We start from the raw sequence: 26,352 nt of genomic DNA, 5'->3' as shown, positions 1-26,352 counted from the left end.
TACTGTATTTTTTTTCATCCGGTCTAAACAGCTGGAGGAAAGCCTCCACATCTTCTATCCGTTTCTCAATTGTATATATATTTTTTTTTATCTCCATTTTCATCGAGTGTGTCCAACAGTTGAACACTATTAGAGAGTGAAGGGCACTAGCAATTGTAGCTTGATGCCAAGTTCCAGAAACTCAAAAGACTATTAAAGAGAAAAAAAAAAAACATTAAAGCGGAAAATAAGCAGATAAATAGTTTAAAATAAAAAAAAAAAGAAAAGAAGAAGACCCCTATTTCGACCCTTAAAAGATGCACTTGTAAAAAGGAGGAACACACATTATAAAAAAATATATATATATATATATATACCTGAGCCTCACACTGCAAGCGTATAGGTAGCGCGTACAAAACGATCTGGCAGAGAAGGCGAGTGTGGGTGGTGTGGGGATGGGTGAGAAAAAAGAAAAAGAAAGATGGAGGCCCGGGCGAATGGGAGAAGCTTTAAAAACTAGCGAGGCAACCACCACACGCGAGTTCAGTTGGCGCCTCGTCCTCGACCAAGACGGACGTGTAACGTTTATCGTTCCCCAAATTTTTCTCTCTCTCTTTTTTTTTTTTTTTTAAAAGAAAACGAACGCGTGGTGTGTGTTTGTCTCTGTGTGTTTTAGTGTTGTGAAATTCACTGCATTTCGAGTTCGGGTGTATTGTGTGTGTTGTGTGTGTATGCAATTTCATCTTGGTTTCTTGTTCTTTTCTTGGTTTGGGTCATTTGTAACATTAGCCCGCATACCTTGGAGAACTGGACAACGTGGTATTCGAGACTTGTTTTTTTTTTTTTTTTTTTTTATCGTGTGATTTCATAATCGCGAGTTGACGGTGACGGATTTTTTTTTAATTCAATGCCGAGTATTTTCGTTTCGAATGGCCACGCGATGACACTGGACAAGGAGGTAAGCAATCGCAATTGACTCTTTGTCTTCGTGTGAACACGTTGTTCATTGCTGTTGTTGCTCTATGCCCAGTTATGAAAATAACACTCTTTCTTTTAAAAAAAAAAGTATTTGTTTCTAAAAACAAGAAATGGACGATTGTTTTGTGTGTGGAATTTTCAATTCGTTTTCAACTTTGTTTCGCCAACTTTGTCTTTTCGCATTTGACTTTTTCGTCCACCAGCTGTCAGCATAATCGCTAGTGCCAAAAGAACACACAAAACAGATACATGTTTTGGTACTTAGAGCTGTTTTGGTGTCAATCGATCAAGCCTCTTGTTTCGACTCCATTTACCGATTTTGATACGCTTTTTGTTTTTGATCTTGTGCAAACTTCTCTACTACACACTGATACTCACTACCCCACTTTGCGTACTGCATTTATCTCTCTCTCTCTCTCTCTCTCTCTCCCGATATTTTTTTTTTTTTCGTGCGTTCGTTTCTTTTTACTCCAATATGCACATTATCCTCTTCTCTCTCTCTCCCCCACTTTTTGGAAGCTATCCAGTTTCATCGAATTGCCATCCCACTTTCTTTCTATTATTCCATCGATGCAACCCATCCACACAAAGATGGTGGATTGCCCCGGTTTACTCGGCCAAACGACATATAACAAAAAAAAGCTCTTCGTTCCAGCCTTCCAGACCTCTCTCTTTTTCCCATAGCAATAGAAAAAAAGAAGAAAAAAAAAAAGCCTTTTCACTTTTGTCGAGAGCCCTGACAAGACTTGATGGCACTGGCTGACGACAGAGTCTCTGTTTGATCAACGGGATCGTGATGTTTGCGCAGCGCAAACACGAAATTTGATTGGCCGCGTGTGTGTGTGCCGCTCGTGCACACACACACACACACACACGGGGGCGCGAAACGTTCGGAAATAAGCTTTTTAGATCGAAACGACAGTCAAGCCCTTCTTCGTTTTAGTTTTTGAGGCCGATCCATCTTCAAATATGCCGCACCCTCCCATTTCTCATCTCCCGCCCGTATTGCATTAAACGAGTCATTATGATTGAAACGTTATACTCCTCTATGTATTTTTTTTTTTATTTTTAATGTTTACTTTCCCTACGAGAAGAAAAGGAACGTTTAAAATCTGTGTCAATGTTTTTTCGGAAAAAAAAAACACGCCCCTTTTCTTTTGTGTGTTTCTTTCTTTCCCCCCCCCCCCCCCCCCCCATATAATTTTCGACGGTGAATTATCTACATCGATTAACATAAGCTTCCTAGCTTGTAGTCTACAACTGAAGTGTAGGTAAAACAGGCTTATGTTCATTTGGGGAACCGAGTTTGCCCGTCGTCTCTCACCGCGGTCAATTCACTGGGAATTTGACTACCTCCTGGATTCATTCCAGCCTGTCACACATAAAACTTTCTCCTTTAAATTCCATAGTTCAACGTGTTTCTTTTTTTTTTTTTTTTTTTTTGTTGTTGTTGTTGCAAAGATTCGATAGTATCTACTCGTTTGTTTTGATTCCCGATTTTTGCTTGTCACATTTGTAGTCAAGTTTAGGCAATGACCATATTAGGCCATTGTTTCGGCAACCCTAAACCCGTAGAGCACCGTATACATTACACAGACACACAGACACACACACAGGAAAAGAAATGAATAACTAGGAACAAAACAAGAGAAAGAAAAGGAAAACACACACACCACTACCCCCCCCCCCCCCGCCCCACGTTCCAGACGCAACCGAAAGAATTGTTGCAGACAAAAACAAACTGCGTTTGCGTGACGACTTGAAACAAAAATTATTCATTTCGTTTTTCTTTCTCTCTTTTTTTTTTCTTTCCTCTTCTATTGTAATACCTATTTATCTATTCATATTTGCATCTAAATAAGGTTTTTTTTTTCCACTGTCGGAAGTGGGTTGGTCCTTTTTTTTTTTTAGCTGCGGGCACAAGAAAATCGTGTACGAAGAGAATGACACAGACACAGCGCCGAGCGATGTTATGATTATTATAGTGAAACGTCAAGAGTTTTTTTTTTTTTTTTTGGGGGGGGGGGGGGAAGGGAAGACGTAGGAATTCCAATGGATTAACAAATCAATTACACGGAAAGACATGGGCATTTTCTGAAGACACTAAAGGGGATGCGGAGGGAAGGTCTTCTTTGGCACGCCCGATGTTCGGTTAAAAGAACGAGAGACGGTTCATCTGTTCCTCACATTTGCTTGTTAATGAGAACGCGCTATTTAAGACAACAACGAAGAAAGTAAAAAAAAAAAAAAAAAAACGGGGGGGGGGGGGGGTGAGGAGAAGAAGAAGAAGCGGCAAAAACCGAGTGTGATAACTCACGCTCTTCTATAGCGCGAGCTCATAAAGATTCAAACGTCTTTGAATGGGAGCTCTTATTCTTTCGACGACAGCGCCCAAGTCAAGAAAAAAAGAAAGAAGAGATGAAATGAAATGAAAAAAAAAAAGAGGGGGAAACCCATTGAATCGATGAACGCTCTTTTCTACTTTACCACCACCGGTGGCCACACCCTTCACACGAAAATGGTACAGAAATAGATACGAATCTGAAAGATTTTTTTTTTTTTTTTTCCGTTTTGAAACACGTTCACGTCTGAGAAAGACGAAGGCCGTCTGCTTAAGAGCGTTTGGCCAGCCAAAATAAATAAATACAGTAGGTTACATTCCGTCATCTTTTTTTTTTTTTTTTTTTTTTTTTAATATTTATTTTTCATTGGTGTGGCTGTATACCATTTGTTGCTTTTCACTTCCCCACTTTTCAAAACTCGTACGTGTTGATTTGGACACGTCCGGGAGTTTTTGCACGCAGTGTATTATCATAAAAAAAAAAAGGGGGGGGGGTGATGGCAGCGTTGAAATTCAATGTTAGAGTAGTCTAATAAACAATAATCCTACACATCTCCCGCACCCATTTTTATGCGTGTTTCCAGCAGAGACATATTTATTTTTTTTTTTTTTTCTTTCCAAAAAGCTGAGAATTAAAATAAAATACATCCCCCACCCCTAAAAGGAAATAGAATAAAAAATACTTAAAAAAAAAAAAAAAAAAAAAAAAGGGATAAAACTATAAATTTGTTGAGGAAGGAAGGGGAGGGGGGAGGGCAATGTGGACGACTACTACTACTTTGTTGCGTAGAAGAAATCGATAAAAGGAGCATAATTTATTTCAATCGGTTGAACTGTAAAAAGAAAAGAAAGGAAAAGAAACTGGCACTGCGTTACGGGGGTGGAGAGGTGATAAAGAGCGCAGGGGCGGGCTGGCGATTAGCAATGGAAATGAGACGTCGTCGGATGTTGATTTCCATTTTGAGAGCTCCCATTTTGTTAGTCTAGTGATGAGGAAATTGAAAAGGCCAGGGCGGATGCGCATTATGCATTCCATTTCTTTTTCCCCTTTTTTTTTTTTTATTTTATTTTGGCAACCGCCTCGTAATCGTCATCTATCGAGTGCGCGTCTTCCTCTTCTTTTACATTCGCCAATGCGCTTACAACGTTCGTGAATGATTCGGAAACACTGTTCTCCTCTTCATTTCCATAAATACATTTCCGTTCAACTAGTTCCTTCCCCCCTCCCCCCCCCCTCCGCCATTTGTTGTGTGACAACCTCATTTGACGACAATCATTTTACAAGTCAAATGAGACAAACGTATTTTCAAATGTTTCAAACTCATTTCTTTTTGAAAATTTCAAACTCATTTCTTTGTTTGCCTTCTTTTTTCAAATATTTAGTGAAACGTATACAAGAAAAAAAAAAAAAATCAAGTACAACTGCTGGTGGCAAAAAGAAAAAAAGAAAAACGCGAGAAGAATGTTTAGCCACGCTGTGGACCACCTCCTGCTGTTGCTGACCCTCCACGTGGCCGGGACCCTCTCCGATTCTGGCCTAAAAGGTAAAATTTTATTTTATTTTTCCAAAAATGAAACACTTTCGAACTCGTATATATATATACAATACGATGTGTTGCTGAGACTAACTTGTGTAAACAAAAACACACGGATGAACACACACACACACACACACACACGCAAACGCAAAGACAAATGGATCGGGGAAAAACAAAGTTGGGTTCCTTCTTTCTTTTCGATTTGGATTTTTCTCGTCTTTTTTTTTTTTTTTTTTTTTTTTTTTTTGGTAATTAAGAAAATAGACCGGGCGTGTGTACATCGTGGCGAACGTGTCTAGATGGGGAACGATTCGGGAAAGAGACGCGAAGAGTGATGGGGAGCCTAGCGCCCTCCGTGTGTGTTGTTTCACGTATTTCAGATTGAAACCGACCGTTTTTTTTTTTTTTTTTTTTTTTTTTGGGGGGGGGGGGGGGGGTTTCCTAGTGGGGAAAAGAAAAAAAGAAAGAAAGAAAAGAAGAAATGCTAAATTTAGAAAGGAAAAAAAAAAAAAATCAACGCCATCGATGGTGGGGATGTTCTTCCCCCGTTTTTGCGCCAGTTCTCCAGTAGCATCCAGGGGGATGTTATTGCTAGTTCTTACTTCCTTCTCACTGTCTTATCTCTTTGTCAAAAAAAAAAAAAAAAAAAAAAAAAAAAAAAAATGTTTGTGTGTATAAGAAAACATTTTTTATTTTCTGTATATATTTGCGTGCGGTCATTTAGCCCTCAACTTCTTTTTCTCCCCCGTCACGTTGAGAATCTAAACAACTTCACCAGGAGAGCTCCAAAACAAAGTCGAAGGGGGGGGGGGAAAGTAAAATGTATCAAAACATTTCAATATCAGAAAATTCTTTTTTTTTTTTTTTTTTTTTTTTTTATTTTAAATGTAATATATGTATATATAGGACAATTCTATTGACTCGTGCAACACACAAGCTCAGAACGCGGATGTGTGTGTACTCTGAATTGCGTGGAAACGACGCGTATATAAACACGCGCAATCGTTTATTTATTGATGAAGGGCGAGTGTGTGTGTGTGTGTGTGTGTGTGTCTTCTTCGCACTGGCAACAACTACGAATGTGGTGGTAAACATGTCGAGCAAGGAGAGAGACTGCTGGGACACACGAGATCGTGAATCTTTGCATGCTGTTACGTTTCTCCTTGCACGTCCACTTCACGCCCGTGTTTACGAACGCAGTCTTCACATTGTGCTGCCGTTTCTTTTGAAAACACACGTTTTGAAATGTAACGTTTGCATTTTTCTTTTTCTTTTTCGAAACAAAAACAAGCGAAGGCGTTAATGGCTATCCAAGCTAAACACTTTTGAAAAACGATTACATTTCTACTGGCTTACGTCGTAAAAAATTTAAAAAAAAAAAACTACTCGGAAGGTTTGGTTTGGAAATCGCGTTGGGTGGCGCAACATGGAACGACTCGTTTTCACATCGTCTGAAGTTGATGGATAGCGTTTCTTGTGTTTTGTTCGAAATGGCTGATGTAATCGAATCAAATCGGGCGTAACATTTTCTCTCTGCACGGAAGACATTGAAATTAAAATAAAATTAAATAAAAAAAAGAGTGGCGGGTGTAGGTGGTGTAGGAAGACTCGTTGATGAGTCAACAAAACGCTGCCGGTTGTCGTGAAGAGGAGGTCAAACTGAGAAAAAACGTCTCGTGCGCATCGCGCACTCTCATTCTCTTTTGGGTCCCGGCGCCGCGTGCGGGATTCGGCTGAATTAACGATTCGGAGCTGAACTAATTAACGTGTTGGAAGCGAAACTGCGCTTCCTCCCACCTCCACCGTCTTCTCCCGTCCCCCTTCCCCCTCCTTCTTACACATTGATGTAATCTCAGCCAACTCCCCACTGAAAGTGTTTTTTTTTTTTTTACTGGAACGACTCGAGCGAAACGCGAGACGTCCGCCTTAAATTGATTAGGGCGCAAGTCCATCTCGAATAATTGGTAACAAAAAGAAAATGGAGAAGCTAAACAACAACAAAAAAAAAAAAATGATATGCATAATAATAAGATGGCCAGACCTCCCACAGTTGGTGATTTTCAAAAAAAAAAGAAGTAGGCGGGAGTTCAATTACAAAGACCCTCCGAGTATGAAATCATTTCAAACAAACGGATGAAAACTGACGGTCCGAGTTGCCAGGACTATTTCAATTTTCCAAAACGAGATTAACCGCATTGTTAAACCGGAGGGGGAAATGTACGTTAAACCAGAAATATAGTGGCCCCCCCCCCCCACTAACCAACGACGCCCACACACTCTTTGGGGATGTGGGGGGGGGGGGGGTGAAAGAACTTGAAGATGATGATGACGTCGACGAGTCGGGTCAACATGAAACGCCCATCGCGAGAGAGAGAGAGAGAGAGAAGCAGATGACTGTGTCAATATGGAAAGCACTTGAACAGAGTGCCGAGTGTGTTGCATCAGCACTTGACATGCAACTTTTTATTTTTATTTTATTTTTTTATGTTCCCCTTCGTCTGCTCTCCCCCCCCCCCCCCCCACTCTTTCTGGCCGTCTCTATATATCTGTGAACGAATGCCGACTTCACCATGTTCGTCCACTTTCGTGATCATACCCATCGAGAGGCCAGTCTATAAACCCCGTCCGAAATCCTCTCCTCTCCTCTCCTCTCCCCTCCCCCCCCTCTCATCTTGTACGAATGGCGTACCACTTTGAAAATGCTGGCATTTGTCATCACTCTTCAATGTTCTCTTTCCCTTTCTTTTTTCTTTTTTTTTTCTTTTTTTTTTTATTTCTATGTGATTAGTACGAAAGAATCGGGAAGTTAACTTTAAATTTGTGTGTCTTTTGATGTGACGGTGCAGGTCCGCCGCACATTTCCGGGTCGGTGACGCCGAAACAAACGTTTCGATTGGGCGAGACCATCAAATTAGATTGTCCCATCCGAGGGACGCCCACGCCCATCGTCGAGTGGTACAAGGTCAATATTTGTTACAGCATTTTCATTTTCAATTCGGCGCCTCTTAGTTTTTGTTTTTAGAACGTCGATGTTTCTCGCTTTCATCCACTTGAAGATGGCGCAATAAAAAACAAAAAAAAAAACAAACAAACAAACAAATGTAGATCTTCTTTGATCACGTTTGATCTCGGCCATCTTCTTCGAGGAAGAAAAACAAAGCTGATTAACATGACGTTCGCACTATGTTTCCCTTTGCGTTTTAATACGTTATTCCGTTTGTAGGATGGAGACAGCGTGACGGCCGGCTGGGAGCGATTCAAGTCAACTAGCCATGGGCTAAGGATCAAAGAAGTCATCGTCGACGATTCCGGCGTCTACACCTGTAAAGGTTACTTAAAAAAAAAAAAAATCTAATAAACAATTTTAAATGTGAAAAATTAAATGTTTTTTTTTTTTTTTGGTTCACAGGTGTCAATGGGTTCGGCTCGGAGCAGGTCACCTTTGAGATCGTCATTGTCGGTAAGTGAACAACAACAAAATACTTTCGATTTATTTTTTTTTTTAGTATTTTAAAAGTCGTGAGCGTGTACTTTTTTTTTTTTTTTATATATCCTCCCCCCCCCCCAAGAGCCAAGATTGGCCTTCGTGTTTTGTTTTTTTTTATTTTTTTTAATTTAATTTTTTTTTTTTTTTTTTGTCTTTGTGCTAAGAAAAGGTTGCGTGATTGTTTCCCTCCGTTTTTGCTGGAGGGGGGGGGGGGGGGTTCGCGATGATCCCGCTGTCCTTTTTCCAAACAGTCGCGCAATGACTTTTTAATGAGTTTTTCTCACTTCCGGCATTCGTTGCTGACACATGGTGAAACAATTAACCGACCAGACACACACACACAGAGAGAGAGAGAGAGAGAGAGTCCCCCCTTCCCCCTTTCGAAATCTCGTTGTCTTTTGTGCTTGCAACTAGACAAAAAAAAGCCTTGCCCTTTTTTGCCAAAACTATTTATTTCGAGCTAGTAATAACAATAAATGCTTGCTGCTCCTCTTGTTTCTGCTTCTTAAAGCCCCATGGCCTGGCTATTAAAGACAAAAGAAACATGGCACTGTGTCCTTGTGTATCTTGGGTATAGTTACAATGTCTAAGAGACTGGGCAGAGTTTTAAAAAACTGTGCTGGACTTCCCCCCCCCCCCCCCCCTTTAAACAGACTGGCAAAGGTTTTTTTTGCACGGGTTCGTGATCGTGTCAAACGTTTCGTTTCATTTGGCCTCACTTCCATCACCGTTTTTTTTTTTTTCATGTCCAGGATGAGGTGGGGAGAGAGAGAGAGAGAGAGAGAGAACAACTGTTCCATACGCCACATAGCCCCGTTTCTTTTTTCATTTCTGGATTTTCACAAAAGCAGATAGGGAGAGAAAGAGAGAAGGGGGGGGGGGAGGAGGAGGAGGGAGATGTAACGAATGTAATATCGGTGTGGGCCGATTCGATTCTGGCCATCAGCGAACCGGAACAATTGGATTTGCAGCCAGTTGCCTGGCAATAAGCTTTTTCTGGAACATTGATTTCACTTGTGCCCGTGGCTGCTGCCACGTATAGATGTGTGTGTCGCGTGTAAACGCAGCCCTCCACCAACCCCCCTCCGCCACCTCCCCCCCCCTCGCCCCTTATTCTTTTTCAAATATAATACCGTTTCGAATCTATCTATTACGCTTCCGCAATTCTTCGTTTCATCTGGCAGTGTTGCTAACTTGTAGTGGGAAAAAAAAAAAAAAAGGGGGGGGGGGAGAGGAGGAGGATCAGACTAACATGATTTTCACTCGGTTGATTACAACCGGTACGCTCGTAATACGCCGCTATTAGAAAAACAAAAAAAAAAAAAAAAAAAAGGCTATGACTACGAAAATAAAGAGGGGGGAGGAGGAGGACTTCAAAATGGGAAAGGAATAAAAAGTAAATTTATTGGGAAAAAAAAACACAAACGACAGCGGCAGGCGGAGTCTTGTTCCGTTGAACGTTCCATTGTCTTATTTTTTTTTTTTCTCTTTTGGCTATTTTTATAACCGTACATATATCGGCGGCCGCTGTCATTGTCACCTGCTCAGTTTCCCACACACGTTTTGAAATTGCTTTTCTTTTTCTTCTAGAGAAAGAAAGGAAAAAGAAGGGAAGACCTAGATGGACTATTCAAAGTAGGCGAGCCTTATTTTTATTTTTAAGGGGTTTTAAAGCCTCAACATCAGCAGTCTGTTCCTTTTTCTTCTTCTTCTTCTTCTTCTTCTTCCTCTTCCCATAGGCTTCGTTTGATGGTTTTTCCTTACATCCTATTACGAAATAGAAAAAAGGGGACCTCAGTGAGCCGGTGATCCATTTAACTATCCCCCTCTCTTTTAGTTTTTTTTTTTCCTTTACCCCTCCACTCACGTAGCCGTTGATCTTTCAGACGAAGTTTAGTCATTGCGAGTGAACAAGAAAAAAAATATATATATATATAACGGCTAAACACAGTTTTAGGAGAGTAACGTTGTCATTCGATCGCAACGTCTAAGATGTACGACACGCAGCCAAGAGGAAGACACACACACACACACACACAAAAAGGCATTTTAAATGCGTTTCGTTAATCGACTTTTCTTTCTTGTTCTTTTCTATTTGAAACGAAACGCGATGCGATGTGCGATGAGACTGTCAAACAAGTCGCTAAATGGCCTGGAACTTTGCACCGACTTCGACTTGATGTTCATAAATAAGCGCATTGCGTAGAGACCAACTGCCGCTCTTTATCGTTTACTCTGTGTGTGTGTGTGTGTGTGTGTGTGTTCCAGCTGTTTGATTTACGATGATGAGTCGATAAATTAGCCGCCGAAACATTGTGCGTGCCAGAATTCGATATCATTTTTTTTTTTTTTTTCCTTTTCAATTGCAACAAGTGTAACTGTGTTTGATTCGTGTTGCACGTAAATTAGGTCGGCTGCTCGCAATTATCAATTGCTCCTCGCTACACAAGGCGTAATGTGTTTTTTTTTTTTGTATTCAATTCGAATAGCTTGTAGGTCTAGCGTGTGTGTGAAAGTCCCGAATGCTTGTCAGCTCGCGGCTGCTGGTCTCGCTAGGAGGAATTTATTTCCTTCTAGAAAAAAAAAATGAAATCATAAACAAGAAAGAAAAAAAAAAACTAAAAGAATAAATTGACTTTGGGTAAAGTCACGCTATCACCACCATTCCCGTACCGAAAGGGGGGGGGGGAAAGAAAAAAAAAAAAAAACAAAACACGCGCGTTTATATTATGATTACAAGAAAGAGAATTTCAAGATGGCCTGCTCGTTCCACATTGCCCAGCTGTAGTTTTTTTTTTTTTTTTTTTTTTTTTTTTTTTTTGCTGACGTGAGAAAATTGAGCTAATATATGCACACACTGGCCGCAACAGGGACAAAACTTGTGGCAATAAAAATAAATCAAAAAACACGTTCACAACTACTCAACATTTTTTTATGTCCCACCACCAGTTTGTCTACGCGTTCGTCCCGTTTCTTTTAGATTACACACACACACACCAGACGATAGGTGTAGGAAATCTCGTTTCGTAACAGAGACAGGGCCATCGTCTTTTGCCCGTTTCTCCTTTTTTTTTTACATGGAATCACGCACGGTTGAATGGACTTTTTTTTTAAATTTTATTTCTTTAAATGAAACAAGTGACGCAAGCCAAAAAAAAAAAAAAAATAAATAAATAAAATGCATTTTGGCCAGCAATCAAAAGCCAAAAATCCTGTTTGATTGTCGATGATTTTGTGCATTTGTTTTTATAACACGCTCACTCATGTTTTATTCGTTTTCTTTGTTTGTTTGAATCAACAAAAGATCCGAACGCTAAAGTGACAGATCCACCGCCTTCTGACACCATTTTCGGACCGGAGGACACGGAGACGGACCTCGTGACGTGGAGGAAAATGGTGCGGCCCGGCTCGGGATCGGCTCCTCACCTCAGCGAGACGAGTCAAATGCCGGCCGGTCGCATTTGGCAGCTGCCCGTCGATTCAACTCTGCGACTCAAATGCGTTGCTCAAGGAGAGCCGGAACCTCATCTCATTTGGCTCAAGGTATAAACATTTGCGTGTTGTAGACGTTTCGCTTTCAATTTCCACTTTGGAATTTTTTTTTGTGCTCGCGTTTGTTTTGTTTTTTTAATTAATTGGCGCCGTTTCTCAATTTGACAACTTGTTTTGCTACTAAAAAGTGCAAAGCTGGGGAATGAATGATCATCAACAAGCTTGTCGTGATGGCTCTTCAAATTGGTTCCCCCCCCCCCTTTCGTTTCCAACTGGTTTGCCCCGCCAATGGAAATGAAAATTTGTTTTCCCGAGTATTTCTACACGCAGTTTCAGCAAACAAACTCTTCCAATTGCTTCGTCCCCGTTCCCCTCTTTTTTTTTTTTTTTTTTTTTTTATTTTATTTTATTTGTTCATCCTCGAGAGATCCTGTTTTTGAAACGAAGGTTCAAAACTCGAAAGGGGCCAAACTTTTTTTTTTTTTTTTTTTTTTTTTTGAGTGGGGGAAAGCCATTAAGTAAATGGATGTGTGTTTATCAAGCCCCCTGGATGAACGACGCACAATTATCGGATGTTGACATTCTGTTAACGCTTAAAAAAAAAAAAAAATACAAAACAAGTGAAATGATGCATTAAAAACTGATGATATAATGTTTTTTTTGTTTTTTTTTGTTGAAATAAAACGAAAAAAAAAAAAAAAAAAAAAAAAAAAAATAGGATGGCAAGGAGATTGGAGATGACCGTCGCATTGGCCGCTGGGAGCTTCAAGTGTCGCGACTCAACTTGGACGATTCGGGAACCTATTCGTGCCGAGCCGTCAACCCTTACGGATCGATCAACGCTTCTTTCGTCGTTCAAGTTCTCGGTATATAGACACACACACACAAACCTTATATATTTTATGAGGCCTACAATAAATCCCTCTTCTCTTCTCTTCTCTTCTCTCTCTCTCTCTTGGCGGAATGAAACTTTCTTTCGACTTGTGTTTCCCCCCCCCCCCCCCCTTTTTCGACATCTTCTCCAATTCAATTATAGCGCTTGCCTTCGTCTTCCTTCTGCTCGCTGCGTACTTTTTTTTTTTTTTTTTTTTTTTTTTTTAGTGTAAGCTTCAATGACTTTTTGGCCCCGTTCTTTTGTCGCCTTTTATAATTCAGTTACCCGTACAACTTGTTTCCGTTTTTTTCCCGTCCAATCCAAGGCGAGTACAAAAAAAAAAAAAAAAAAAAAAAAACAATTTTTGTTTTGTTTTTGGACTTTGTGCGCTTCTCTGTTTAAGCTCTTTGCCCTTTCGCCAATCGGCAAGTTGTACCTTTGGTAGTCGACTTTAAAAAATGCCTTTTTAGTTACGTACGTTTCGCCTAAAGGGCACATGAAGTTGACAAAAAGCTCATTCGCAAACATGAAGATATCAAGAGGAAAAGGAGCATGCTAATGAAGAGCTAATTGCACACAGCTCAACTAGTGCATTGCCCTCGCTATCTGTTGTTGACTTCACTTGTATATTTAAAAAAAAAAACAACTAATTAATCATGGCTGTGTGCGAGATCATTAAAAAGGGGATGGCCAAAACGAACAAGGGGTTGCGATGACAACGGCAAGTTTGGCCGTGCCTTTTGCCTAACCCTGTCAAGTTCATTAGTAGCTTATTAAACTAGCAGCGTAGTTTGTGTCCCCCCCCCCCCTTACCCCATCTCTCGATTTCATGTTTTGCCCAGTATCCCTTACGTTCGCTTGTTGAACTCTTAAGTTTGACTCAAACACGCACGCAAATGGCTAATGTTTTTTTTTTTTTACTTTCGCGTCCCTCGTGCTTTTCCAGATCGTACAGTAAGGAAACCGGACTTTGTGGGTCTCTACCCTCAGAACGTGACCATCATGGAGGGTTCGACGGCCCGGTTGCAGTGCCGTGTCATTAGCGACACTCCCCTCTTTCTGCAGTGGCTCAAGCGACTCGATCGTCTTTCGCCCTATGAAGCTCATCGTCAAGCGGTTGGCGGAATGGACTATGCCCGACCCGATGCAGATGGCGTCCTTCAGGTACGCAAAAACTTAAATAGCCCCCCCTCACTTGCCTTCTCTTACCAACCATAAAAGCAGAAAGTCTATTTACGATTTTAAAATATAGTTAATAAAATTGTATATACAACATACGCGCGCACTCTATATGACTGTGTCTCTGTGTGTGTGTGTGTGTGTGTGTGTGTGTGTGTACAAGTAGAAATGGCCTTTCGTATGACATTCGTGATTTATTGATGTTGTCGAGAAGAGCCGACTGGTGGGAAACCATCAGTCACGTTTCCGGCTCCGTGGGCTCTGTATTAGAAAAAAGAACCTTTATTTTTGGACCGAAAGGGACCCACATCGTCTTTTATTATTATTATTATTATTATTATTTTAAAAAAAAAATTTTTTTTTTTTTTTTTTTCTAATGGTTGAAATGGAATTTTGTTTAAAGGGAGGGAGTTTTCCTTGCTCTTGGGGTCGCATCATCAGTCTTTTCAAAAGTAAATAGGGAAAACGCATTGAGCCGTTCTCGAAATCAAGATACGAAAAATCATTTTTGAGGGAGCGAGTGGGGTCAGTTGGGGATACATCCATCAGCGTGGCTTATTCCAAGTAGCCGCACATGTTAATTGATGTGGAGCGCATCAAGTTTTGACAGATCGATTCATCCGCCTTAGACATTTTCACACACACACACACACACACGCAAAAGAAAAACATTTCTGATTTTGAATTTGTTTTTTTTTTTTCTCTATTTTTGACGTGTGTTCCAGTTCGAAGGGTGGAGGTATCGAGTGTTACGATCGAGTAATCCGTCCTACCAGGCTGATGACGGCTCCTATCTGGACAAATTGGCGCTGGAAAATGTTCACCCGGCTCACAGTGGCGTCTACATTTGCATAGCCACCAACGAGGCCGGCTTCCAATACCGAGAGGCTAGCGTCAACGTCATCTCAGGTAAGAAAATTTAAATCTTTTCTTTTTCTTTTCTTAAAAAAAAAAAAAAAAAGAACGAACTTTAATAGTTGCTCGTAATCATATCCCGGAATATGTTTATTTTTTTATTATTATTAACCGTTGCCATCTCTTGGGAAGCCACCGTAGCGAAACAGCCAAGTCTGAGATTCAAATCCGTTAGGTTTTTTTTTTTTTTTTTTTTTTTTTTTAAGGCTGAATGTTCCAGACGTCAAAACAGTAGTTACGCCATTTTCCTTTTTTTTTTTCCCCATTTCGCTTAGTGCACGGAGCTAACGAGATTTTACGAGTTCTTTTTTTTTTTTTTCATTTTGGGATGCAACGGTGATTGAATATTAAAATGAGGAAAAAAAGAAACAAAAACAAAAACAAAAAAAAAAGAACTTTTTTTTTTTATTATTATTATTTGACGGACTTTACCGAGCGCAACGGCGAGTATGGAGATTTTCATTTTAAGTATGCGCGCAGCTCATCACACGAGCCATTGTGATGTTTGCCGTAAATTTTGTCGAACGCCTTTTGCCTTTCGAGAAGCTTTCAAAACTCCCCGAGCTGATCACTTGCCTTGTTTTTTTTTTTTTTTTGTTTTTTTTTTTCGTATGCATAAACAAACTCGAATAAAAAAAAATTGCTTTCGTTCGGTTCCTGTTTTTAATCAGCTTCTAGCAGCTAGAAAACATCGGCGCTTGGATGTAAAAAGCAAAAGACGTAGCGCTATTGGCTGCGTTATTAAAAAACATTGGAAACATTTCTCGAAAGAAAAAACAAAAAGCAACTCGAATTTTTTAATCAACGGGCGTGTGTTTTTTTTTTTTTTTTTTTTTTTTTTTTTTGGGGGGGGGGAGGGATCTTTACGCGCAAACAACTTGCGATGCGCCGTGCTCAGTGAACGCGGGAATCCCGCGTGACGTTTAACGGTCATTATTTTGGGTCCCTCATTCTTTTTTCATGTCTACCTACTAGCGTCGGCAGAACGGAAAAAAAAAAATATTAATAATAATGAACGCCGGCTTTTTGCGTTTTCGATCTTTAACGTGCGACTTGCAATCATACGGGGGGGGGGGGGAGGGACCCCTACGGGGGGTACCCTTATATGTTAATGCGGTGTGAGACCTTTTCTGCTCACCTGTTTTCATTCACCCCGCGGTGCGCGCAACGCTAATGAGTCGAGTCCCTTCTTTGCCATTCGAATTTGAAGAACAAAACAGACGAACTGGCGAAGCCGAAATGGCATTTTTACAAACCGTTTTTTTTTTTTTTTTTCTTTTTCGAAGGAAGGGAAAAAAAAATAAAGTGTTCAAAAGTCGGCCACCCTTGAAACGGCCATCGCCCTAATGCGTCTATAAATAATCGTAATAATAATAAGCGGAGGGCCGATCTGACGTGACTCCGCTACGTGAAGTTCGAGTCGGCATTTCTTTGTTTTGTTTTTTTTTGTTTTTTTTTTCAAAGAAATTCACACACGATGACGACGCCTCTGACGACGCTTGACGACGATCCCTCCCCCCTTTTTTGTTTCTTTCTTATTATTATTATTTTTTTTTTTTCTCTCACTCTGTGTCTCCGGAAATGACACACACACACACACGCACGGACAACTGCGACGGTTTGTCGCAATTACATTCACGGTTAAATGGTTCCTTTTCTATTAGAACCAATTGAATTTTCCTTTTTTCTTTTCAATTTGAAACAGTTTCGAATGGGTGCCTCTTCTTATTCGCTATAGTTGAATTTTTTTTTATTATTATTATTATTATTATTATTATTATTTAAAGTGGCCCGTCGTAATGACACCTCGATGCGCACTAGATGGGAACCGAAAAGAAAACGGAAACTAGTAATCCTTTTTTTTATTTTTCTACGTTAACCTTTAAAGAGGAAAGAATAAAAAAAAAAAAAAAAAAAAAAAATAGAGGAGGAGGAGATAGCCAAGTAATATAGCTAACGCATCTTCGATTCTTATTTGACGCGTGAATGGCCGTAATTCCCACATGGATCGAAAGACGGGACTCTCCCTCGCCCGTTTGTGTTGTAGTTTTCAATGATACTCCGCCATGTTGATAGGTTTTCTCTCTCCTATTTTTCTGTGTCCTTCTATTTTCTTTGTTGTTGCAGTCGTCTATTTTTAAGAGGCCGGGGGGGGGGGGGATCCGTCCGTGGATTGGTGCAATCGAATAGGCCTTTTTTTTTTTTTGGAATTGAATCATTCGTTCAACGTATCCCCCCTTTTTTTCCTTGGTATTATTCGATGTTCTCGTCGTGTACCGATGTGTGTAAAGCTCCTATCGATCGCCATTGTTGGTCTACTTTGCTGTTACACATCGGCCGCTTCTTGACGTTGCATTTCAAAGCGAACGCTGTTGATGAAGACGACAATTTCAGCATCAACCAATAGGCGTTCGAATTGGGATGGCCAAAATTCGATTGAAACGAGCTGTTGTCAGACATCAGCAGCTGCACTTCGTTACATTCGTGTGTTCCACTTTCAAATTGAGGGATGATGGAAGTTGACTAATGACTTTATTTATCTACCCTCCAATCCCCCTCCTCCAAAATAAGGTTCTGGTCGGCCGTTGGGTGATGTGTCTTCATCGTCGTCGTCGGGAATGGGCGTCGGCAGTGGCAGCGACGCGGGCACCGGTGGGCTGCCGACAGTGGTCGTCATCGCCTTGGTGGTAGGCGCCGGGGTGGTGTTGGTGCTCATGTGCGGCATCACCTACTATTTCAAATCGGAGCGACGCATTCGGGCCAGGAAGGAGGGCGTCGTCGGTGGCGGCGGCGGTGGTGGTGGTGTGGGCCATCACCAACGTCATCACCTTCACCCGCGAGAGATCAAGGATCTTAGTCTGACGGCGCCCTGTTTACCTCGCGGCGGCTCCGCTGATCACCCGCCGCCACCCACGCAGCCGCCCCAACCGCCGGAATCGGCACCGATTCATCATCGATACCAACCGCCACCGCCCAGCTGCATGCCATATTCGGTAAGTCTGGCCATACTTTTACGACGTGTTAAAAAGAAAGGAGAGAGATGTTAAAAAAAAAAAAAAAATGTTTTGTAGTTTGGACAATCTCGTAAGAATTTCTGCTCATTAAATTGCGTGCGTCTTGTTTTGAAAATCAACGCCATCTATGGCATTTTCAAATCACTACTCGATGAACCGACCAACTTTTGTTTCGTTCTCTTCTCTGTTAGAGCCCCTTGCAACTTGCGTGTCGGAATTATGTTATATGTTCTACTTTTTATATGATCACACGCTTTTGTAGAGGAAAAAAGAAAAAAGAAAAGGGCGGATTTGGTATATTTACGTGTTGCCGGACAAAGATGGCTTTCAGTGGCCCTGATTTTCACATCCTGATCCTTTTTTTTTTTTTCTTTTTTATTATTACGATCCATACACGCAATAAAAAGAAAAACCAGACAAGACCTAAAGATTTTCAGACAAGATTTTTCCTTTTTTTTTTTTTTTTTTTTTTTTTTTTGTCTTTCAAAAGGATAAAGATAATCATCTAAATGTTTTCCATTTTTTTTTTTTTCCGTTCCTTTTCCTGCTTTTAACGATCGTATTTCTTATTTTTTTATTTTATGATTTTCCTATTTTTGGGTGCAGACTCCATTCATGGGGACCATTCAACTGCAGCAGCAGGAGATGATGCGCCTTCACCATGGGATCAACGGTAGCGGCCGCCAATCGGGAATGAGGTCGTGCCACTCGCCTTTGGTCGGTACGGCAACGTCGTCCAGCGGAACAGCTGGAAGCAGCAGCGGCGGACCGCTCTTTTTAGGCGGAGGCAACGGAGGCAATTGGAGTCACGTCTACCGTCCGCCTCCTTGTGGCAGGTAAAAACCAACACTTCTCATTCGAATTCAATCGTTTTTTATTGATTTTTTTAAAATGAATTAATCAATGAAATAAATGAATGGATTCGCAGATCGGGTGATCACAACACTAGCTATCCGTACCATCACGAGGCCACGTTGATGATGGTTCCTCCTCCACCGCCGTCCGAGTCCGAGCACGCCTACGCATCTGTGCATGGCGTCAGTAACTACGAAGATCTGCGACCGGCTGCCGTCGCCAGCAGCAGTCTAATTCGGCATCCACATGATATGCGAGGCAACCGATTCCAGCGGATCGAAATGGTCTAACAAAAAAAAAAAAAAAAAAAAACTATATACAGTATATATATATATGTATAAGTATATTTTGTATATTTGTTTCGTTTTTATTCCGTTTTTTTAAAAGCATTTAGAAGGGAAAGAAAAAAGAAAACACTCAGAGGACGATTTGTTAACAAAAATCGTTGGAAAATCCTGTAACATGCAAATAGTGTACCTCATTATCTGTGTATCTTCTTTTCCTCTCTCTCTCTCTCTTTATACGTTTTTTTTTATGTTTCTTCCCTACTTTCGGTTTTCTTCCTCGTTTGTTTGTGTTGTTTTCTTACAAAAAAAAAAAAAAGATGTATAACGGTCATTCGTGAGGTCGAGTCAATTTGAGTGTTTCGTTTTTATGTTTTTATGTAACAAACCGAGTAAGAAAAAAAAAATTGTTGAAATAAGGGATGGACATAATTCTACATAACTAATTGTGCTGTTCGTTTTTTTTTTTTTTTGTCTTTTGGAAAACTATTTTCGAAAAAAAAAGACGGTGTACCAAGTACGGCTTACGACCTGCCCAGCTTTAAATTGTTGTCTTTTCTTGTGTGTGTGTGTGTGTGTGTGTGTGTGTGAAAGAGAGCCACGACAGAAGGCCTGTCATCATTGTAAAAGCTTTCGCGGTTTATTTTGAATTTTTATATTTTGTAAATATATAATATACACAGATGATTAATACAATGCCAACAAATAACAAAATTTTTGAGTTGCAACGATATCTCATGTCGGTCAAAACGTTTTGCATCCTTAATAAAAATATATAGTAGTTACACAGCGATGAATGAAAAAAAAACGACTAGATGACGTATACACGCAATGATAAATGGGCAAATAAAAATAAAAAAAAAAAAAAACAAAGAAAAAAACGTAAAAAGCGCAGAGTATTTGTTATCCGTTCCAGCACTTTAGGGTTTGGCTAGAAAATGATTTAAATTAAAAAGGACGCGAACTTCAACGTTTATGCACAGGTGTCAGTCAACTTGTCGGTTTTCATCGGTCGAAACGAGTAGTGCCAGTTTTGATCAACAGATGGCCGATTCGGTTGGATTTCAATCTCAATGCGGCAGCCAGACGGATCGTATTCCCATCGAGAATCAAAGCTGATCGAAGCTGCTCTCCGGTGACGGGTGAAGCAATCGAATGTGATGCGGATAGGCCGACCAATCCGGATAGAACGACTCGCTGTGGAAGGATGTGTCTGTCGTCAATGACCTGGCTTCCGCAGGCACGGGATGGCGCTGATGGTGATACGGTGGATTTACATAGTAATGATGATGATTATTGCTACTCCTTGGCGACGAGCGGTGATGCTGTCGAGATCCGCTTCCGCTTCTCCCGCTCCCGCTGCTCTGTTTCACTCGCGGCTGATGGATCACCTTCTGCTGTCGGGGACTACTGGAATTCGGCGTACGCGCAGGCAAGTAATACATCCGTGGAGGCACGATTTCTTTTTGCTGTTGAACGTGGGCCTTCAGTGGCGCGTTCTGAGGTGGGTCCGATCGAGAACTGTTGGACGCCGGAGGTGTTCCATTACCGCTGGACAATCCTTCGCTATTTGAAAAAAATGCAAATCATCGTCAATCATCCCCGTTGATCACTTGGTTTAAATTTTGTTCTAAGCGTATGGGCGAAACTAACCGGAATACTGTGTAATCCAGTGAAGATGGAGAATGAGTCACTGGAGTGGGTTGCTGTACAACAATGGCTTCCGGCGCTGAGGAACACAAAGACGGAGACGGAACACTAAGAGTTTTATCTCTGAGGTGGTTCTTGCGTCTTTTCCAGACGAAACACGACGCCACCATCGCGATTAATCCGCACACAACAACAACAATGACGACCGCCATTGTTGTGGCGTCCGTACGGCCTTTGTCACCCCAGCCCTCGCTTGTGTTACGCCCCGGATAACTGTCATCTATTCACGGTGAAATATGAAAATCAAACATTGGTTTTATTATTTATTTTTTTCTTAATTTTCAAAATGGATTTATTTTTTAAACGATATGCAAAATACCTGTAGTTTGATACGGAGTCACATAGCTATTGGTGACGTTAAAATAGACTTGCCGGAAATTAAATCCTGCATTATTCAAAGCCAAACAGACGTAGAATCCAGAATCGACTTCCTGACTCTTTTTGGACAAGAGTAAAATTGATGCATAATAACCGTCACTGGCAATCAGTTTGGCTGGGGCCGAAGGTAAGATCTACGTTCCAGAGAAATGGGAATGATGAAACGATATTCATTTCGTTGCGACTTCAACTGACCTGATATTTAATATTTCCTATAATGATAGTGCGGTTGACGATGAACTGCGGATGAATTGTTTCGACTTCCACTTCGTCAGGCACTGGAGGTTGAACGATGTTTGGTAATCCGGGGCTTGGCGTGAGTCGCTTCAGCCAATGGACTTCCGGGGGGAATTCAGAATTCACTTTACAAGACAGTGAGCCAGCCTGGCCTGCCTCTACCCACGAATAGGCCGGCGGAAAATCTGGATGCAGTTCTGGACGCCGAGGAACCTGCCTCTCTATAGCAGTGGGTTACAAAGAATGCACATTAAAATTTGATATTGTTGTTTGAAATGAAAGTTTTTACAAAATTTTGAATTCTCATCCCCTCTCTATTAAAAAAATGTAGCGTTTAACACTTCAATTCTTCAAAGAAATAAATTTTTAAAATGTGTTTTTGGAAAAGAAAACTGAAGGCTTCAGTTAAACTGAAAGTATCGAATACTCTCGCTAGGTGGCGTTGCTTATTTACGAACCTAAACACAAATTGAAATTCATTCTCGTCACGTACAGTTGGTCGGATTTTAGCTTTGTGACTACAATTTCAGCAAACCAGGTAAGAACTTCTTTTAATTGACCATTTTAAAGGATTCTAGATATTAAAAATTACCAATATCTAGCTAAGGTTCTTGCGATGTTTAACTATGTGATTCCATACAGCAACCGTTCTCTTCCTAGTTTGGCATGTAATGCCGACAGTTAGTACAAACGTCTTTTGTGTCACGGTGGATACATTAGCTTGTTGCCCAAGTCGTACGTTAATTAAATATCGAATCCCTTAACGTGGCTGCAATATCATCCAAAGCTATTACATCAAATACTGCACACAGGACAAACCCAGAAGCTTCTAAAAAGATGTGTAGTGGAGGATGAAACCCTTTTGGAAAGCAATTTAGTCTTAGCAATAGTCTATCGGTAACTGAACACATGAAGAGAGAGCAACTTACCAACAACTTCCAAGATGTGAGTTAATTCATCCCACCCATGTTCATTCTGGGCTCTGCATGTGTACTGTAACAGAAAGTTATTGATAAGGTTAAGCTAGGTAGGAAAAACCTTTGTTTCGAAATTCAAAAGGAGCTTACGTTAGCTGTATCAGATCCTCTTAGGTTGCTAATCTGTAGGGTGGAACGCATGCCCTCCATTTCGCTGACTTCAGTCAGATCGTCTTCTGACAGTACCGTTGATCGCACAACATATTTAAGTCCCACGTTGCCAGTTGGCGGCCCTTTCTCGGGTATAATCTCCACACCGTCCTGTTCATTCGACCATACACATTTAAGAAGAACTAACGTGACTTCAATCATACGGTAATCATTAACAGTGGCTTATCACCTTGAACCAGTGGAAATCTGGAAGTGGCTCAGCGACGGCGATACATTTAAGCAAAGCGTAATTACCGGCCGGCTTTAACATATGTTTAGATTTTTTGGATTTATGCAAGATAATCGGCTTTGACGACGAAATGTCATCTTCGTCGCTACTGCTTTTACAAGCTTCTTGCATCGCATCGTCTTTATTTAAGGATTTAAAAAAAAACAACGCGTTAGCTTTATTATTTCTTTTGAAATATCATAATTCATTTTAGATGTAGATAAGTACCGAGAAGGTCCAATTGAAAGCTGATTTCATGAACGCCGAAACCGTTCACAGCCTTACAGATATAAGTGCCCTGGTCTTCGCATTCAAGCCGCTGAATGTTGAGAGAATATCCTTTACTGATAAGCCGATAGCGATCCCAATATTCCATGACTCGCTCGCCGTCCTTTATTATCATATGTCAAGGAATTTGATTATAGTTATAGAACCGCAAAATAGAGGGACGACTTACTCTGTACCACTCGAAAATGGGTTGTGGGTCACCTCTGATGGGGCATATAAAATGAATAACTTCACCCAATTTTCCAGTAAAACGTGGTTGGATGGGAGCTGTCGTATCAATCACTGGTGGACCTGTCGTGTCAAATAAAAAGAAAACCAATTGATATTTGAAATGTTTGTAGAATTATACGAAACTTACCTCGAGAAAGGGCTCCGGTAATGTGATTTGCAATCAACAGGATAAAAGCCAAATGTGTTTTGCTCATCTTCAGTGCATATATTAAACGCAACAGCTGGTTGAATGAAGTCGCCAATCGTGCTGATGGAATCACTGATGCGTTTCACAGTGACGACGCAATGAGATCGATTATACGACTGGTTCTTCAACCCCCGTGTCTCTTTCACACCATCTGTCCAAACACATCATTAATCAGCCATATCGTACGTTATGTAAAATGCTATCACTTTCAAAGACATTGGCATTTGCAAGATTTACTACCGCAGCACTAGAGAGAGCAGCAAAAATGATTGATTGTGTTGTTCTAAACTGAAGCGAAAGGGATGGGGACTGTTGATAAAATGATGCGTTTCTATCTTCAACAATTTAGACTCGAGTTCTTTTTTTAACGAAACCGAATGGAATTTTTAACATTAAAAAAAAAAGAAGAAAATTTTAGATTAACAATCGATTGGGAAGTCCTGCGTCATTGACTACATGTTCTTGCATTAACAATCCTACAATGCAGGCTTTTTTTTTTTTTTTTTACTGCACGGCAATTTATGATAAAAACACGAGCTTATTTCTTTACAGTTTGTTTCTTTTGTACTCGATTTTATGTTTCACACTATGTTGTATATACAATATTTTTACGCTTCGTTATTTCAAAGGGCCAAAATAAAGCCCCTCAGCGTTGGCTTTTTTAAATAATAGTTGTTGTTTGATGAGAATTTGTTTGATATTCGAAACGCACGGGTTAGGATGAGTGTTTATAGGATTATACCCAGCAATATTGAGTCATGTAAGGTAACTTTCAAGAGAAAGAAGCCAGAAGTGTGTACATTGCAGCACTGTACTGTGAGACATTCTCAATAAACATAATGTCATCATCTCGCTCTCTATTTATAAACTTTGAGACGACGAGAAACCACAGTTCCCCATCGTCTTTTTTAACTTTCCCATGTTTCCCCAACGTGCCGTACCTCACCCTGTTTTTCCCATGACTGTGATTGGTTACGTTAGTCGATACATTTTGGGTCCTTTCCGTATTCACACCCACGTATCCATTAGGAATAAGAGCCTCTCCCCAGCTCGCTAGGAACGAGGCATAATCAATTAGGTCTCGAAACAATAGGCAACGCTATTTGCTCCAATACATAACGCGTTTTCATTATCGTACATACTAATCTGATTAATGTAAAAAAATTAACTTTAGGTCATTGTGCTTGTTAAATCTATGGGATACTCGCTGCGGTAAAAAAAAAAGAAACAAAAAAACAAAAAACAAGTGAGAATGATAAAAATCTAGTTTTTCTTTTGTTGGTTCTGTCCGATCCGTAACATGTAATCCGTCGGTAATATAGGAGAATAGCTGTCTCACGGTTAGATTTTACCAGAACAGATTAGGTGATCCTCTATGGCGCCAAAAACCGGATCAGCTTCTGGTTGACACAGCGATAAATTTTCACGTCCCACCGCAACGACGTACGCGTAAAACGAGAGTTAAGTCACATTCACGTTCGTTGAGGACACTGTTTTGACCGATGGTGTGTCAACTTTGATTCTGTCTCAATGTTAGCTCCAAATTGTGAAGATATGTAAACGTGAACTGCTTTTCTCGCTGGTTGTATATCAGCCAGAGTTATCTGTGAGCGTGTAGCAACAGGACTGGGGAAAAGTCATGTGTTTGGTTTGGTATATACTTTTAAGATGGGGAGTGAGAGATATGCTCACTTGCGAGGTGTGCAAGTTGGACATCATGCGACGTGAGGAGGAGCCTCACTGCAAACTCCTCCCCGTGAATTCCCTTTCATCTTAAACAATTTAATCGATTTAATTTCGCGTTAGCCAGTCGGAATAATTTAGCTTTCATATGCCTTATGCGAATCGTTGAAACACGCTTTACAACTCTTTCTTGATTAGTTAATTCTAGCCCTTTCTGTTCGGAATTTAGAATTTCGTCAGAAATCGTTGGCATAGGCTACTGCTATTACTAGACTATGGGGGGAGGCCAGATAAAGGCAATTTATGGTTCTCGACTGCCTGCGTGTTGATGTTTATTATCTCATCACACTCTCTTTTGTCTTTTTCTCACTTTCATGATAAATACCTGGTGCGCAAATAAAGAGGCAATGAAACGATATGGCTTCGTAGCTCTATTCAAGTAGCAATTGTCGTATAGTTTAATTTTCATAAGCTCATTTGCAACAAAAGTTTTGCTATTAACCTGCTTCAGTAACAGATTACGCGCAAATCTAGGACATGTAAAAAAAATAATAATAGCTTTCAAAAGGGTTTTTATTCAAATGTTCGAATTTCGTATTTCTAAGGAACTGTTTCTGTCTAGCTTTGTGTGTTGAGTTTAAGCATTAAATATCATATTTGTACCTTTATTTCCTAGGAGCTGATCCGAGGACCAGGTTTCCAGCGATTTTATTATTTACAGCGGATGGAATGAAGTTGGCTGCACCCATTTAAAGGAAAGGAATCGTTCACGGTGGGAATAAATTGGTTACTACAATTTCAAGTTTCAATGAAGCTGTCACTCAATTTCTTTTTGATAGCCCCACAAATTGTTCCATATATAAAATTTATATCCCATTTAGCGGTATCATCAGCTTCATGTTATTTTGAAAATTTCATCATAAATCTTTGCTCTCAGGATTACTTTACACGTGGACCCACTGCTATCGTTTAAACGCAATTTTACATTTACTGACTCTCATTATCAGTAGGGTCAACCTTCTATTTTCGAGACGTTTTTTTTTTTTTTTTTTTGAACTGGAGTGCTGTAAGCGGGAATAACTTACAAGGGTGCCTAAAGTGAAATGTAAGTAGCTACCCCCGCCCCCCCCCCCTTGCAGTTTACTCGAATTGGAGTGTCATCTCCTGCGCAAAACGCGACCAGCACAGATGTCTTGGCTCAAGGATGCACAACTGCAAAAGGGACATTCAGCATCCTGCTCTTCTTGTTGTCGGTATGGTTGCCATCGATGATGACCGAGTATGTTTCACATCACAGAGTACGCCGCGTACAGCAGTCGTCTAACGACCATCCAAAAATCACGGCT

The 26,352-nt window shown here is 40.6% G+C and overlaps 2 protein-coding genes across 2 annotated transcripts; one reads left to right on the top strand and one right to left on the bottom strand.

Moving 5' to 3' along the window:
* Nucleotides 1-547: 547 nt before the first annotated feature.
* Nucleotides 548-19,593, top strand: LOC130689190 (fibroblast growth factor receptor-like 1). Its single transcript, XM_057512210.2, has 12 exons — nt 548-937; nt 4,682-4,842; nt 7,683-7,798; nt 8,060-8,165; nt 8,246-8,296; nt 11,628-11,866; nt 12,534-12,681; nt 13,636-13,853; nt 14,594-14,777; nt 17,355-17,776; nt 18,404-18,633; nt 18,726-19,593. The coding sequence occupies exons 2-12, from the start codon at nt 4,761-4,763 to the stop codon at nt 18,940-18,942; spliced, it is 2,013 nt and encodes a 670-aa protein (XP_057368193.1). The 5' UTR covers nt 548-937; nt 4,682-4,760; the 3' UTR covers nt 18,943-19,593.
* A 125-nt stretch (nt 19,594-19,718) lies between these two features.
* LOC130689191 (fibroblast growth factor receptor-like 1) lies at nt 19,719-23,438 on the bottom strand. Its single transcript, XM_057512211.2, has 10 exons — nt 23,264-23,438; nt 23,075-23,196; nt 22,846-23,008; nt 22,579-22,757; nt 22,329-22,499; nt 22,191-22,254; nt 21,220-21,482; nt 20,966-21,158; nt 20,590-20,866; nt 19,719-20,502 (listed from the first exon to the last, which is right to left on the bottom strand). Exons 1-10 carry the CDS (start codon nt 23,328-23,330, stop codon nt 20,046-20,048), a joined length of 1,956 nt encoding a protein of 651 aa, XP_057368194.1. The 5' UTR covers nt 23,331-23,438; the 3' UTR covers nt 19,719-20,045.
* Nucleotides 23,439-26,352: the final 2,914 nt, after the last annotated feature.

This window comes from Daphnia carinata, chromosome 9 (genome assembly GCF_022539665.2).
Source record: "Daphnia carinata strain CSIRO-1 chromosome 9, CSIRO_AGI_Dcar_HiC_V3, whole genome shotgun sequence".
Classification (NCBI taxonomy): Eukaryota; Metazoa; Arthropoda; class Branchiopoda; order Diplostraca; family Daphniidae; genus Daphnia; species Daphnia carinata.
Note: the sequence above shows the minus strand (reverse complement) of the source record. Positions and strands in the feature narration are given on the sequence as shown.